Source organism: Salvelinus alpinus, chromosome 31 (assembly GCF_045679555.1).
Source record: "Salvelinus alpinus chromosome 31, SLU_Salpinus.1, whole genome shotgun sequence".
Lineage (NCBI taxonomy): Eukaryota > Metazoa > Chordata > Actinopteri > Salmoniformes > Salmonidae > Salvelinus > Salvelinus alpinus.
In genome coordinates, this window is record NC_092116.1 from 19,877,930 (window position 1) to 19,891,084 (window position 13,155).

Below are 13,155 nucleotides of genomic sequence, written 5' to 3' on the forward strand. Positions count from 1 at the left end.
AGTACATTACTATAGAACAGGTGGGACAGGACTAGACATTACTATAGAACAGGTGGGACAGGACAGTACATTACTATAGAACAGGTGGGACAGGACAGCACATTACTATAGAACAGGTGGGACAGGACAGTACATTACTATAGAACAGGTGGGACAGGACAGTACATTACTATAGAACAGGTGGGACAGGACAGTACATTACTATAGAACAGGTGGGACAGGACAGTACATTACTATAGATCAGTTGGGACAGGACAGTACATGACTATAGAACAGGTGGGACAGGACAACACATTACTATAGAACTGGTGGGACAGGACAGCACATTACTATAGAACAGGTGGGACAGGACAGTACATTACTATAGAACAGGTGGGACAGGACAGTACATTACTATAGAACAGGTGGGACAGGACAGTACATTACTATAGAACAGGTGGGACAGGACAGTACATTACTATAGAACAGGTGGGACAGGACAGCACATTACTATAGAACATGTGGGACAGGACAGTACATTACTATAAAACAGGTGGGACAGGACAGTACATTACTATAGAACAGGTGGGACAGGACAGTACATTACTATAGAACAGGTGGGACAGGACAGTACATTACTATAGAACAGGTGGGACAGGACAGTACATTACTATAGAACAGGTGGGACAGGACAGTACATTACTATAGAACAGGTGGGACAGGACAGCACATTACTATAGAACAGGTGGGACAGGACAGTACATTACTATAGAACAGGTGGGACAGGACAGTACATTACTATAGAACAGGTGGGACAGGACAGTACATTACTATAGAACAGGTGGGACAGGACAGCACATTACTATAGAACAGGTGGGACAGGACAGCACATTACTATAGAACAGGTGGGACAGGACAGTACATTACTATAGAACAGGTGGGACAGGACAGCACATTACTATAGAACAGGTGGGACAGGACAGTACATTACTATAGAACAGGTGGGACAGGACAGCACATTACTATAGAACAGGTGGGACAGGACAGTACATTACTATAGAACAGGTGGGACAGGACAGTACATTACTATAGAACAGGTTGGACAGGACAGTACATTACTATAGAACAGGTGGGACAGGACAGGACATTACTATAGAACAGGTGGGACAGGACAGCACATTACTATAGAACAGGTGGGACAGGACAGTACATTACTATAGAACAGGTGGGACAGGACAGCACATTACTATAGAACAGGTGGGACAGGACAGTACATTACTATAGAACAGGTGGGACAGGACAGCACATTACTATAGAACAGGTGGGACAGGACAGTACATTACTATAGAACAGGTGGGACAGGACAGTACATTACTATAGAACAGGTAGGACAGGACAGTACATTACTATAGAACAGGTGGGACAGGACAGCACATTACTATAGAACAGGTGGGACAGGACAGCACATTACTATAGAACAGGTGGGACAGGACAGCACATTACTATAGAACAGGTGGGACAGGACAGTACATTACTATAGAACAGGTGGGACAGGACAGTACATTACTATAGAACAGGTGGGACAGGACAGCACATTACTATAGAACAGGTGGGACAGGACAGCACATTACTATAGAACAGGTGGGACAGGACAGTACATTACTATAGAACAGGTGAGCCAGGACAGTACATTACTATAGAACAGGTGGGACAGGACAGTACATTACTATAGAACAGGTGGGACAGGACAGCACATTACTATAGAACAGGTGGGACAGGACAGTACATTACTATAGAACAGGTGGGACAGGACAGCACATTACTATAGAACAGGTGGGACAGGACAGCACATTACTATAGAACAGGTGGGACAGGACAGTACATTACTATAGAACAGGTGGGACAGGACAGCACATTACTATAGAACAGGTGGGACAGGACAGCACATTACTATAGAACAGGTGGGACAGGACAGCACATTACTATAGAACAGGTGGGACAGGACAGGACATTACTATAGAACAGGTGGGACAGGACATTACTATAGAACAGGTGGGACAGGACAGTACATTACTATAGAACACGTGGGACAGGGCAGTACATTACTATAGAACAGGTGGGACAGGACAGTACATTACTATAGAACAGGTGGGGTAGCACATCAGACAGACAGACAGACACACAGACACAGACACAGACACACACACACACACACACACACACACACACACACACACACACACACACACACACACACACACACACACACACACACACACACACACACACACACACACACACACACACAGCAGCTAGCCCTGCAGACATTGTTGCCAGACTATTTTTACCCTGCTGTTGAGTTGAGCTGATACAGGAATACTTCTGTTCTGTTATTAGTAAGAGGATATAATCAGCAGATATGGAATCCGGGATGGGATGTTATCATTAGCAACCAGGTGGATCAGGGTTTGTTTGGTTTGGACTTACAGCCATAATCAGGGTTTGTTTGGTTTGGATTTACAGCTATAATCAGGGTTCGTTTGGTTTGGACTGACAGCTATAATCAGGGTTGGTTTGGTTTGGACTGACAGCTATAATCAGGGTTCGTTTGGTTTGGACTGACAGCTATAATCAGGGTTAGATTGGTCTGGACTGACAGCTATAATCAGGGTTAGATTGGTTTCGATTTACAGCTATAATCAGGGTTAGATTGGTTTGGACTGACAGCTATAATCAGGATTCGTTTGGTTTGGACTGACAGCTATAATCAGGGTTAGATTGGTTTGGACTGACAGCTATAATCAGGGTTAGATTGGTTTGGACTGACAGCTATAATCAGGGTTTGTTTGGTTTGGACTGACAGCTATAAACAGGGTTAGATTGGTTTGGACTGACAGCTATAATCAGGGTTCGTTTGGTTTGGACTGACAGCTATAATCAGGGTTAGATTGGTTTGGACTGACAGCTATAATCAGGGTTAGATTGGTTTGGACTGACAGCTATAATCAGGGTTCGTTTGGTTTGGACTGACAGCTATAATCAGGGTTAGATTGGTTTGGACTGACAGCTATAATCAGGGTTAGATTGGTTTGGACTAACTCGGAATTCCAAGTCGGATATCTTTCTAGAGCTCTGACTTTTCGACCTGAAGATCACTGATATGTTATGATTTGACCCCCCTTGATGCAAGTACCATCAGTCAAGTAAAATAAAAAAACATTTTTATTTTGTTATCAAAGCTCAAGTTTTGAAATATAATATGGTCTGAGAAGAACAGTATTGGCAAGCCAGGCATATAGCCAATGTGCTGTGATTATGTATTAGACCTACTGCACTCGCTCCCACAGACTGTTTTTACCACAACATTTGGGAGGCCCACTGTGATCCGGTACGGAGCGTAGCCTCCGACCACATTTTGGGATCAAACATAAATTGGCTCTTAGAGTGGTTGCATCACATTCTTGATGGACAGGTGGTGTCAGGGGCTACATCTGGGATGGGAGGAGAGGTGTGTGTGTATGTCCTCCCAGCTGTGCTGATGGTCATAAGGTACCCCCACTCCACTGCCCCCCCTCCTTTAGTAATGACAGGCATTTAGCAGGATGACTGTGTGCGCGTGTGTGTGTGTGCGTGTGCGCGCGCGCCCGCGTGTGTGTCTCTGTGTGTGTCTGTGTGTGTGTGTGTGTTCAGGGTCAGTTCAACAGGTGGAGATAAGGGGGTGGGGGGACAGGGAGAAGAGAGGAGTCAGAAGAGAGGGAAGGAGGAGGTGGGACAGAGGAGAGGAGGAGACAGTGGGACAGAGGAGAGCGGGAGTCAGTGGGACAGAGAGGAGAAGGGGGAGAGGAATACGGGGGATACTGAGTAAAAGGGGAAACACACAACAGAACAGAAGGGGGAGAAGGGGGAAATAGAGGATAAGAGGGGTGACTTCATAGTCATAGCACTCTAGTTGACTACAGGCATCTCCTGTCAATGTTAAGAGTTGAGATAATGGGTTAGAATGGATATTGGTGTAACCATGGTCTCTGCTGTATAACCTCTTCAGTCCAATTAATAGCGTTTTGTACTCAATTGTTCTTAATAGGCCTTCACTTGATTTTAAGTCGGGCATCTTTCTAACGATTTCCTATATTTGAGAGGCAGGATATCCCAATGTCTCCTGTTTAATGGCAATGTGTTATTTTGTTCTCACACCATTTCTGTGAATCCTTAAAAAACATGCATCTGAATGTCCTGTGTGGCTCACTGGGTAGATCATGCTTGCATCGCCAGGGTTGTGGGTTTGATACCCACGGGGGACCAGTATGAAGAAAGGTATATCACTCTGGATGAGAGAGTATGAAAAATGTTGAACTGAGGTCACCAAAAACCAAGTTTGTTTTGACATCACTCATTATCTCGTAATTTACTCTCTCTCTCCTTCTCTCCCTCTTTGACTCTGATAACCTTAGGAATCCTGCCTTCTCAGCTGTCCCTACTGGTGTCTCATAGCTACCCGATTTAGCCTCCCTCTCCTCTCTTCCCCACTTTCCCCCCTCCTTCAACCCCTCCTCTTCCCTTTTACCTCCCCTCCCCTTTCTTCCCTTTACCCCTCCCTTTACTCCTCCCTCCCTCTCCTTCCCTGTGTTTCCAGCAGACTCTGGTCTAGTGGTCTAGCTAGACTAGCAGGCTGTGTGGTCTGTATGTGGAGCCTGTCTAAATTTGGTAATGTGTAGATGTGAGGAGGGTAGTGTCAGTTTTGGTCTGTAGAGACTAGGGGGGGACGACACCTGCTGGGACAGGACCGTAGGGCTCTTGTCAAAAGTAGTGCACTATGTAGGGAATAGGATAACATTTGGGATGCAGTCCAGGGCCTCCCTCTGGCTGCTTGTCTGTTCTGCCTTCGCCCCCTGGCAAGCATTGTCTCTCTCTCGCTCTCCCTGTCTCTCTCTCTCTCTCTCTATGTCTTTCTGAATGTCTCTTTTTTCCTCTTCTCTCCCTTTCTGTCATGCTAAATGGCTCTCAGCTCTGCCCAGTGCCCACACACACACACAAACACACACACACACACTGCATTAATGGAGAACTCTGCCTTTGTGTTCTGTCTCAAACCACACATCGTGCTTCATTACTGATTAATGGAATCTTTTTTTTCTTCTCTCTCTCTCTCTCTCCCACACACTCCTCTGTAGTTGGTCGTTCCGATGCTGCTGGTTTTCTTTCTTTCCGCCCCCTCACCGCGGACTGACGTTCAGATCAATCCATCAATGATGTAATCTATCAAAGCTGTCAAGGCAGAATGACTATCTGAGGTCAGGATGGGTGTTCTAGCCCAGTATATTAGTGGCATCAGTGTCACTGTGTATATTATTATTATAAGATGTATTATTTTGACAGGAAAGTCATACTGAGACGAGGGTGAGCCCTACATAAATACATCCAACACATACAATATACAAACCTACAAAACATATTAAGAAAAAGAGACACATTTATCAACATAGAGATCTCCGATCATTACTCCGAACTGACCAACGGGGACCAGAACAATCTCATTTCAGAGATCTCTGGAAGTTGTTCCACATAAAGGCCACAAAAAACTAAAATCAGCTTTACCCAACTATGTGGAGACGGAAGGGGACTCCAGTGTTATCCGAGCCTGAGATCCAGGTTTGGTTATTTGTAAATATATATTGAATTAATGATGATTGAAACATAAGACGTTTCTTGCATGAGTGCTTTGTAGATAAACACAAGAAAATGCGGCTCTCTCCTTATATACAATGAGGCCAAACCCACTTTTTTTTTTACCAAACACAATAGTGAGTTTTATAACCATCACCAGTAATAAACCTAAGGGCTCAATGGAAAACAGCATCTAAGGGTTTAAGTGTACATGTAGATGCTGCTGCATGCATATAAATAATATCCCCAGAATCTAAAATATACATAAAAGTGGCCTGGACAATATCCTTCCTGTTATCAAAAGTCAGACAAGTTGTGTTTCTGTAAAATAAACCAACATTGAACTTCAACTTCAGCACCAGCTCAGTGACAGGCTTTTTAAATGACCGTTTTTCATAAAGCCAGATACCAAGATATTTGTAGGAAGGAACCCGCTCAATTTATGTACTGTTCAAACTAGTCATTACAACTTAATTTACATCTGAGTTATGGGACCTAGAAAAAAACATGCATTTTGTTTTGTTTGCATTTAGTGCTAACTTTAGATCCAACAGCAACCTCTGCAGTGGCTTAACATCAAATGTGAAAAGGCTTGGCCAACGGATGGAGTAATGGAATACAACACGGTATCATCTGCATTTATTTACAGCATTACCAATGTTATTTATATAGATTGTAAACAGTAGTGGGCCGAGTATGGAACCTTGGGTCACCCCTTTACGTAACTCAAGGAACTCAGATTTGACCCAACTACCTTAATGGCATGAGTTGTGTCATTAAGATAAATATGAAACCATCTGAAAGCATCAGTACCCAACCCTATGGAGGACAGCTTATTCAGCAGAATAACATGGTCTACATTATCAGAAGCTTTTGACAAGTCTACAAACATGGCAGCACAATCCTTTCTATCATCTAAGGCATTTGCAATATCATTTACAACAAGCATGGCAGCCATAGTGGTATGTTTAGGTCTGAATCTGGATTGATTAACATTAAGAAAAATAATGTAGCTGTTTGTTGACCAATGATCCTAGGATTTTCGCAAGACAGGGGAGTCTGAAAATTGTTTGGTAATTATCAAGATCACTACTATCCCCGCCCTTATGGAGTGGAAGCACAAAAGCTGCTTTCCATACTTCTGGAATATTTCCTGAATATTTCCTGACACAGCCAGTTCAGATAGCAGAAAGGGTTTTAAATGATCAGAAATAATACCAACAGCCTCCGCCGAAGTGACTTGGGGGGCGGTAGACCGCAGCAATAAATATATGCATATTTTGGCTTATGGACACTTTTATAACCAACAGCTCACACATTTTGGGGACAGAGATGCTAAGAGAGCATGATGCCATGAGAGAAAACCTTACATAAATAGCCACCCCTCCCCATGTATTTATTACCACAGATACAGGCACAGACACAGAGCAGCACAGTAATGCTCTAACAAGGTTATAGATGTGATGGGTCACTTCGGGTGTTGCCAATCATTCTGACCTGTCAGAGCGGCCGGGGAAAGAAAACACTGACCAGTCTGCACTTTTGAAGGGAGTGCTTAAGGCTTCACTTTAGATTAGAGCATTTGTTTGTTTGTTGATGTTTATTAAGGGGTTGTTTATCAGTGTGGGACGAGGTTCAAGTTGGGGTCTGTTGGTGCGATCGTGCATTGTCAGTGAGGCTCAGTCTCTGTCTGTTTGTTTGAGAGAGAATATTAATTAATCCCTTTTTTGTCTCCCTCTCTTTCTCTTTTTAACTCTTTATTCCCTCCCTCCCTCCCTCCCTCCCTCCCTCCCTCCCTCCCTCCCTCCCTCCCAGACTTTCACAGCTTGGTGTAACTCCCACTTGAGGAAGGCAGGGACACAGATCGAGAACATAGAGGACGACTTCAGGAATGGCCTCAAGCTCATGCTGCTGCTGGAGGTAATCTCAGGTGGGTCTGACTCTTAAGTCACTTTAAGTCACTCTAAAAAGTCACATTATGTCACTGTTAAGTCATTTAAGTCACTAGTAGTTCTCTGGCAAGTCATTGAAGTCACAGTGGAGTGGAGTCACTCTTAAGTCACTCTTAAGCCACTTGAAGTCCCTGTAAGTCACTGCTAAGCCACCGTTGAGTCACTTTAAGATGGTATCAGGTCAAATACAGCAGCATCTGAGCTGAAATGAATGGAGAATGGCACAGACCTCTCTTAAGTGAGTAATACTTCACCAATCATTCTGTGTTGCAGAGAGAAGTTTAAAGTGATTTTTTAAATTGTATACAGGTGAGAGACTGCCCAAACCTGACAAAGGCAAGATGCGTTTCCACAAGATCGCCAATGTGAACAAAGCCCTGGACTTCATCTGCAGCAAGGGAGTCAAGCTGGTGTCCATCGGAGCTGAGGGTGACACTTCATTTTTTATTGATCCTTTATTTCTACTTCTAGAGTCCCATTTACCAAAGCATAGAGTGAGGTATTATACCTGAGAGACAACTGATCAGTAGGCCAGCATAGACTGAGTTTTGGCCTGTGTTCCATGTTGCCACGGTTTCTGACGGGGCTCTGTGATTGACTTGCAGAGATCGTCGACGGTAACACGAAGATGACCCTGGGAATGATCTGGACCATCATCCTGCGCTTCGCCATCCAGGACATCTCCGTGGAAGGTCAGTGTGTGTGGATGGGTCGGCGTGCGTGTATATGCAGGCGTGGACTTGGAAAAAGGTTACTCTTGGATCGGAAACATGGTCAATTCATCTTAAAAAGAAATTGTGCAACTTTGTTACCAAGCATTTCCCCTCAGTTCCACCCGTCATAAACTCATAAACACTAACTCCAAACCAATGCACACACTGAACATAAACACAGTTGAACTGTACGTACACTAAGTCTACATAGACTTACACAGCTATCAGACGCACAGTAGCACTGTTTATTCATACGCTATACATTAACATTGTGACTATACCCACTTTAAAAATGCTGGGTTAAAAGCAACCCAATTTGGGTAAATATTGGACAGAACACGCGTTCGGTTATTTTGACCCAGCCAGTTGTTGCTTTCTTCAAGTTGGGTTGTTAATGCTGGGTTGTTGAGCTATGATCCACCGGGTCAAATCAGAAGACTGGAGGTGTGGTTTAGTAGGGACGTGGTTTTCAGATTATGGCTTTCAACATATGTTGGCAATACAAGAGAACAGATGAACCGGAATGACATTTACTCTAACGGGTGGTCAAAAATAACTATCCGAGAGACACGCCCCTACTAAGCCACACCTCCAGTTTTTTTTATCTGATCCGGTGGATCATAGCTCAGTAACCCAACTGGCTGGGTCCAAAATAACCCAACGTGTGAACTGTCCACTCTTTACCCAGAGCTGGGTTGTTTTTAACACAGCATTTTGTTTTTTAGAGTGCATGCACTGTACAACATTATACATATGCCTGCCACTAACATATCAACTCATGAATTACACACACATTCATAAAGGTGTCATAGGCTCATGGTGTAGACACATTCTACATGTGGCACACTCAAAATAACACTCAGTCTAATACCGACTGTTAACACATTCATATTACTCAAATATTACTCAAGCCTCAGTTACATACACACTTTGCATATGCTCCACACACACACACACACACACACACACACACACACACACACACACACACACACACACACACACACACACACACACACACACACACACACACACACACAGGTCACTAAGCTCGACACCTTCACAGCACAGGGTTACTGGAGCATATTTAGCCTCCTCCTTTAGGATAACACTCTCCCCCTGCCTCCCCCTCTCCCCCTGTCTCCCCTGCCCCACCTCTCCCCCTGTCTCTCCTCTTTCTCCCCCCATGCAGAGACCTCTGCTAAGGAGGGTCTTCTTCTGTGGTGCCAGAGGAAGACTGCCCCCTACAGGAACGTTAACGTTCAGAACTTCCACATCAGGTGAGCATTGGGCGCCACCCTGTGGTCATCTCTGTCTTACTTTGATCTTTCACTTGCTTTAAACTTTACCTCCAACATTTTCCTTGTCCTAATGCTTTTCCTCTCCTCTCTTGTATTCTGTCTTCTCCTCTTGCTCTTTGTTCTCCTCTCGTCTCTCTCTCCATCTATATTTTCTCCTCATCCCTCCTTCTTCCCTCCCTCCCTTTGGGTCCTCCTCGCCTCCTCTCCTGTCCTCCATTGGGTGACTGATTCAGTTGGAAGGATGGCCTGGCACTGTGTGCCCTGATCCACAGACACAGACCTGACCTCATTGACTACTCCAAACTGAAAAAGGTGCCCCTCCCCCTCTTAGAGTCCACTAGGGTCAACAACAGTCCCTTCCCTCTTAGAGTCCACTAGGGTCAACACCAGTCCCTTCCCTCTTAGAGTCCACTAGGGTCAACACCAGTCCCTTCCCCTCTTAGAGTCCACTAGGGTCAACACCAGTCCCTTCCCTCTTAGAGTCCACTAGGGTCAACACCAGTCCCTTCCCCTCTTAGAGTCCACTAGGGTCAACACCAGTCCCTTCCCCTCTTAGAGTCCACTAGGGTCAACACCAGTCCCTTCCCCTCTTAGAGTCCACTAGGGTCAACACCAGTCCCTTCCCCTCTTAGAATCCACTAGGGTCAACACCAGTCCCTTCCCCTCTTAGAGTCCACTAGGGTCAACACCAGTCCCTTCCCCTCTTAGAGTCCACTAGGGTCAACACCAGTCCCTTCCCTCTTAGAGTCCACTAGGGTCAACACCAGTCCCTTCCCTCTTAGAGTCCACTAGGGTCAACACCAGTCCCTTCCCTCTTAGAGTCCACTAGGGTCAACACCAGTCCCTTCCCTCTTAGAGTCCACTAGGGTCAACACCAGTCCCTTCCCCTCTTAGAGTCCACTAGGGTCAACACCAGTCCCTTCCCCTCTTAGAGTCCACTAGGGTCAACACCAGTCCCTTCCCCTCTTAGAGTCCACTAGGGTCAACACCAGTCCCTTCCCCTCTTAGAGTCCACTAGGGTCAACACCAGTCCCTTCCCCTCTTAGAGTCCACTAGGGTCAAACCCAGTCCCTTCCCCTCTTAGAGTCCACTAGGGTCAACACCAGTCCCTTCCCTCTTAGAGTCCACTAGGGTCAACACCAGTCCCTTCCCCTCTTAGAGTCCACTAGGGTCAAACCCAGTCCCTTCCCCTCTTAGAGTCCACTAGGGTCAACACCAGTCCCATCCCCTCTTAGAGTCCACTAGGGTCAACACCAGTCCCTTCCCCTCTTAGAGTCCACTAGGTTCAACACCAGTCCCTTCCCATCTTAGAGTCCACTAGGGTCAACACCAGTCCCTTCCCCTCTTAGAGTCCACTAGGGTCAACACCAGTCCCATCCCCTCTTAGAGTCCACTAGGGTCAACACCAGTCCCTTCCCCTCTTAGAGTCCACTAGGGTCAACACCAGTCATAGCCTCTTACTATTTTCTATAATGTCTCTATAGCTCTATTACCCCTTATCTTGTTTTCTGTAGAACTCTTATTATCTATAAGTCATATATATATAATATATGCCATTTAGTGGGCGCTTTCACGCATGTGCACATGTTTTGTATGGGTGGTCCCAGTGGGAATTAAACCAACAACCCCTGACCTATATCTTTCTCTCTCTGTCTGTGTGTCTGTCCCTAACAGGATGACCCCATTGGTAACCTCAACACTGCCTTCGAGGTGGCTGAGAAGTACCTGGACATCCCCAAGATGCTCGACGCTGAAGGTGAGTACATTTTTCATGTCAAACCAGGCAATTTGGGGATGTTTCAGGAAATGTACAACCCTAGCATTCGTCTCTGCCGACTCTCTGCAGCAGTGGTGGCTGGTGGCACTTTAACTGGGGAGGACGGGCTCACAGTAATGGCTGGAACGGAATTAATGGAATGGTCTCAAACACATCAAACACCTGGTTTCCATGTCACCCGGAGTATTTACATTGACATCCCAGTTTTTACACTGCTGCTACTCTCTGTTTATTATCTATGTACAGTCACTTTACCCCTACCTACATGTACAAATTACCTCGACTAACCTGTACCCCAACATATTGACTTGGTACCGGTACCCCCTGTATATAGCCTCGGTATTGTTATTTCATGTTACTTTTTATTTTATTTTTTACTTTAGTTTATTTAGTAAATATTTTCTTAACTCTATTTCTTGAACTGCATTGTTGGTTAAGGGCTTGTAAGTAAGCATTTCACGGTAAGGTCTACAACTGTTGTATTCGGCGCATGTGACAAATAAAATGTGATTTGATTTGATACCATTCCATTAAGTCCATTCCAGCCATTATTATGAGCCGTCCTCCCTTCACCAGCCTCCTCTGCTCCCCTGTGATTTCGCTGGAGTTGTATTGTCTTAGTTAATTTCATGTCTCTGAGCTCTTCTCCCTGTCTGTCACCCCTCAGACATTGTGAACACCCCCAAGCCTGATGAGAAGGCCATCATGACCTACGTGTCCTGCTTCTACCACGCCTTCGCTGGCGCTGAGCAGGTAACTCACACCTTCCACTGTCTTTGCTGGTCCCATGGGAGAAACAAGTAACAGCATCTGCATTTTATTCAGCAAGATCTAAGATCCACTACTGACTCTGTCTAAACTTGTCTCGGTCTCTCACCCCCATTACTCTCTTGCTCTCTGTCTCACTCTCACTCTCTCTCTCTCTCTCTCTCTCTCTCTCTCTCTCTCTCTCTCTCTCTCTCTCTCTCTCTCTCTCTCTCTCTCTCTCTCTCTCTCTCTCTCTCTCTCTCTCTCTCTCTCTCTCTCTCTCTCTCTCTCTCTCTCTCTCTCTCTCTCTCTCTCTCTCTCTCTGTCTCTCTCTCTCTCTTAGGCTGAGACAGCAGCTAACAGGATCTGTAAAGTGCTGGCTGTGAACCAGGAGAATGAGAAACTCATGGAGGAGTATGAGAAGCTGGCCAGTGAGGTGAGTGTTAATGTTACTTTCCAAAGCCCATCCAGAGAAGCATCGCTATGCACCTTCTTATGATAAACATTATGAGATGTAACCTCTCAAAGGCCTAGTCACACTGCAGAAAAACTCATCCAAAATATCTGTTGTGTTAAAAGTGTTATATATGAGCTGTACAACCTGTGTGAACTAGGTGATCTGAAGTAAAAACTCAACCAACCAACAAACCAACTCTTCTTTAACCACACCCCTGACCTTTAACCACTTGACCTCTGACCTCTCCCTAGCTACTGGAGTGGATCCGCAAAACCATCCCGTGGCTGGAGAACCGCACGGCGGAGCATCACATGAGAGCCATGCAGCAGAAGCTGGAGGACTTCAGGGACTACCGCCGCATCCACAAGCCGCCCCGCGTCCAGGAGAAGTGTCAGCTGGAGATCAACTTCAACACCCTGCAGACCAAGCTGAGGCTGAGCAACCGGCCCGCCTTCATGCCCTCCGAGGGAAAGATGGTCTCGGTAGGTGACGTCACACATCACGTCCACGTGGCACTGTAGCCCTGGCATCGTCACATTCAGCCCAGGTTATTCAGGAAACCACA

General features: G+C 45.6%; 1 protein-coding gene across 1 annotated transcript in view; it reads left to right on the forward strand.

Moving 5' to 3' along the window:
- The window catches only part of LOC139561372 (alpha-actinin-3-like), a 56,702-nt gene that overhangs the window by 34,647 nt on the left and 8,900 nt on the right, over positions 1-13,155 (forward strand). Inside the window, exons 2-10 of the mRNA XM_071378408.1 lie at positions 7,459-7,573; positions 7,905-8,024; positions 8,201-8,287; positions 9,501-9,588; positions 9,843-9,921; positions 11,284-11,365; positions 12,054-12,139; positions 12,477-12,569; positions 12,842-13,072. Of these exons, the coding sequence (XP_071234509.1) occupies positions 7,459-7,573; positions 7,905-8,024; positions 8,201-8,287; positions 9,501-9,588; positions 9,843-9,921; positions 11,284-11,365; positions 12,054-12,139; positions 12,477-12,569; positions 12,842-13,072 (981 nt within the window). The remainder of the gene's footprint in view (positions 1-7,458; positions 7,574-7,904; positions 8,025-8,200; positions 8,288-9,500; positions 9,589-9,842; positions 9,922-11,283; positions 11,366-12,053; positions 12,140-12,476; positions 12,570-12,841; positions 13,073-13,155) is intronic.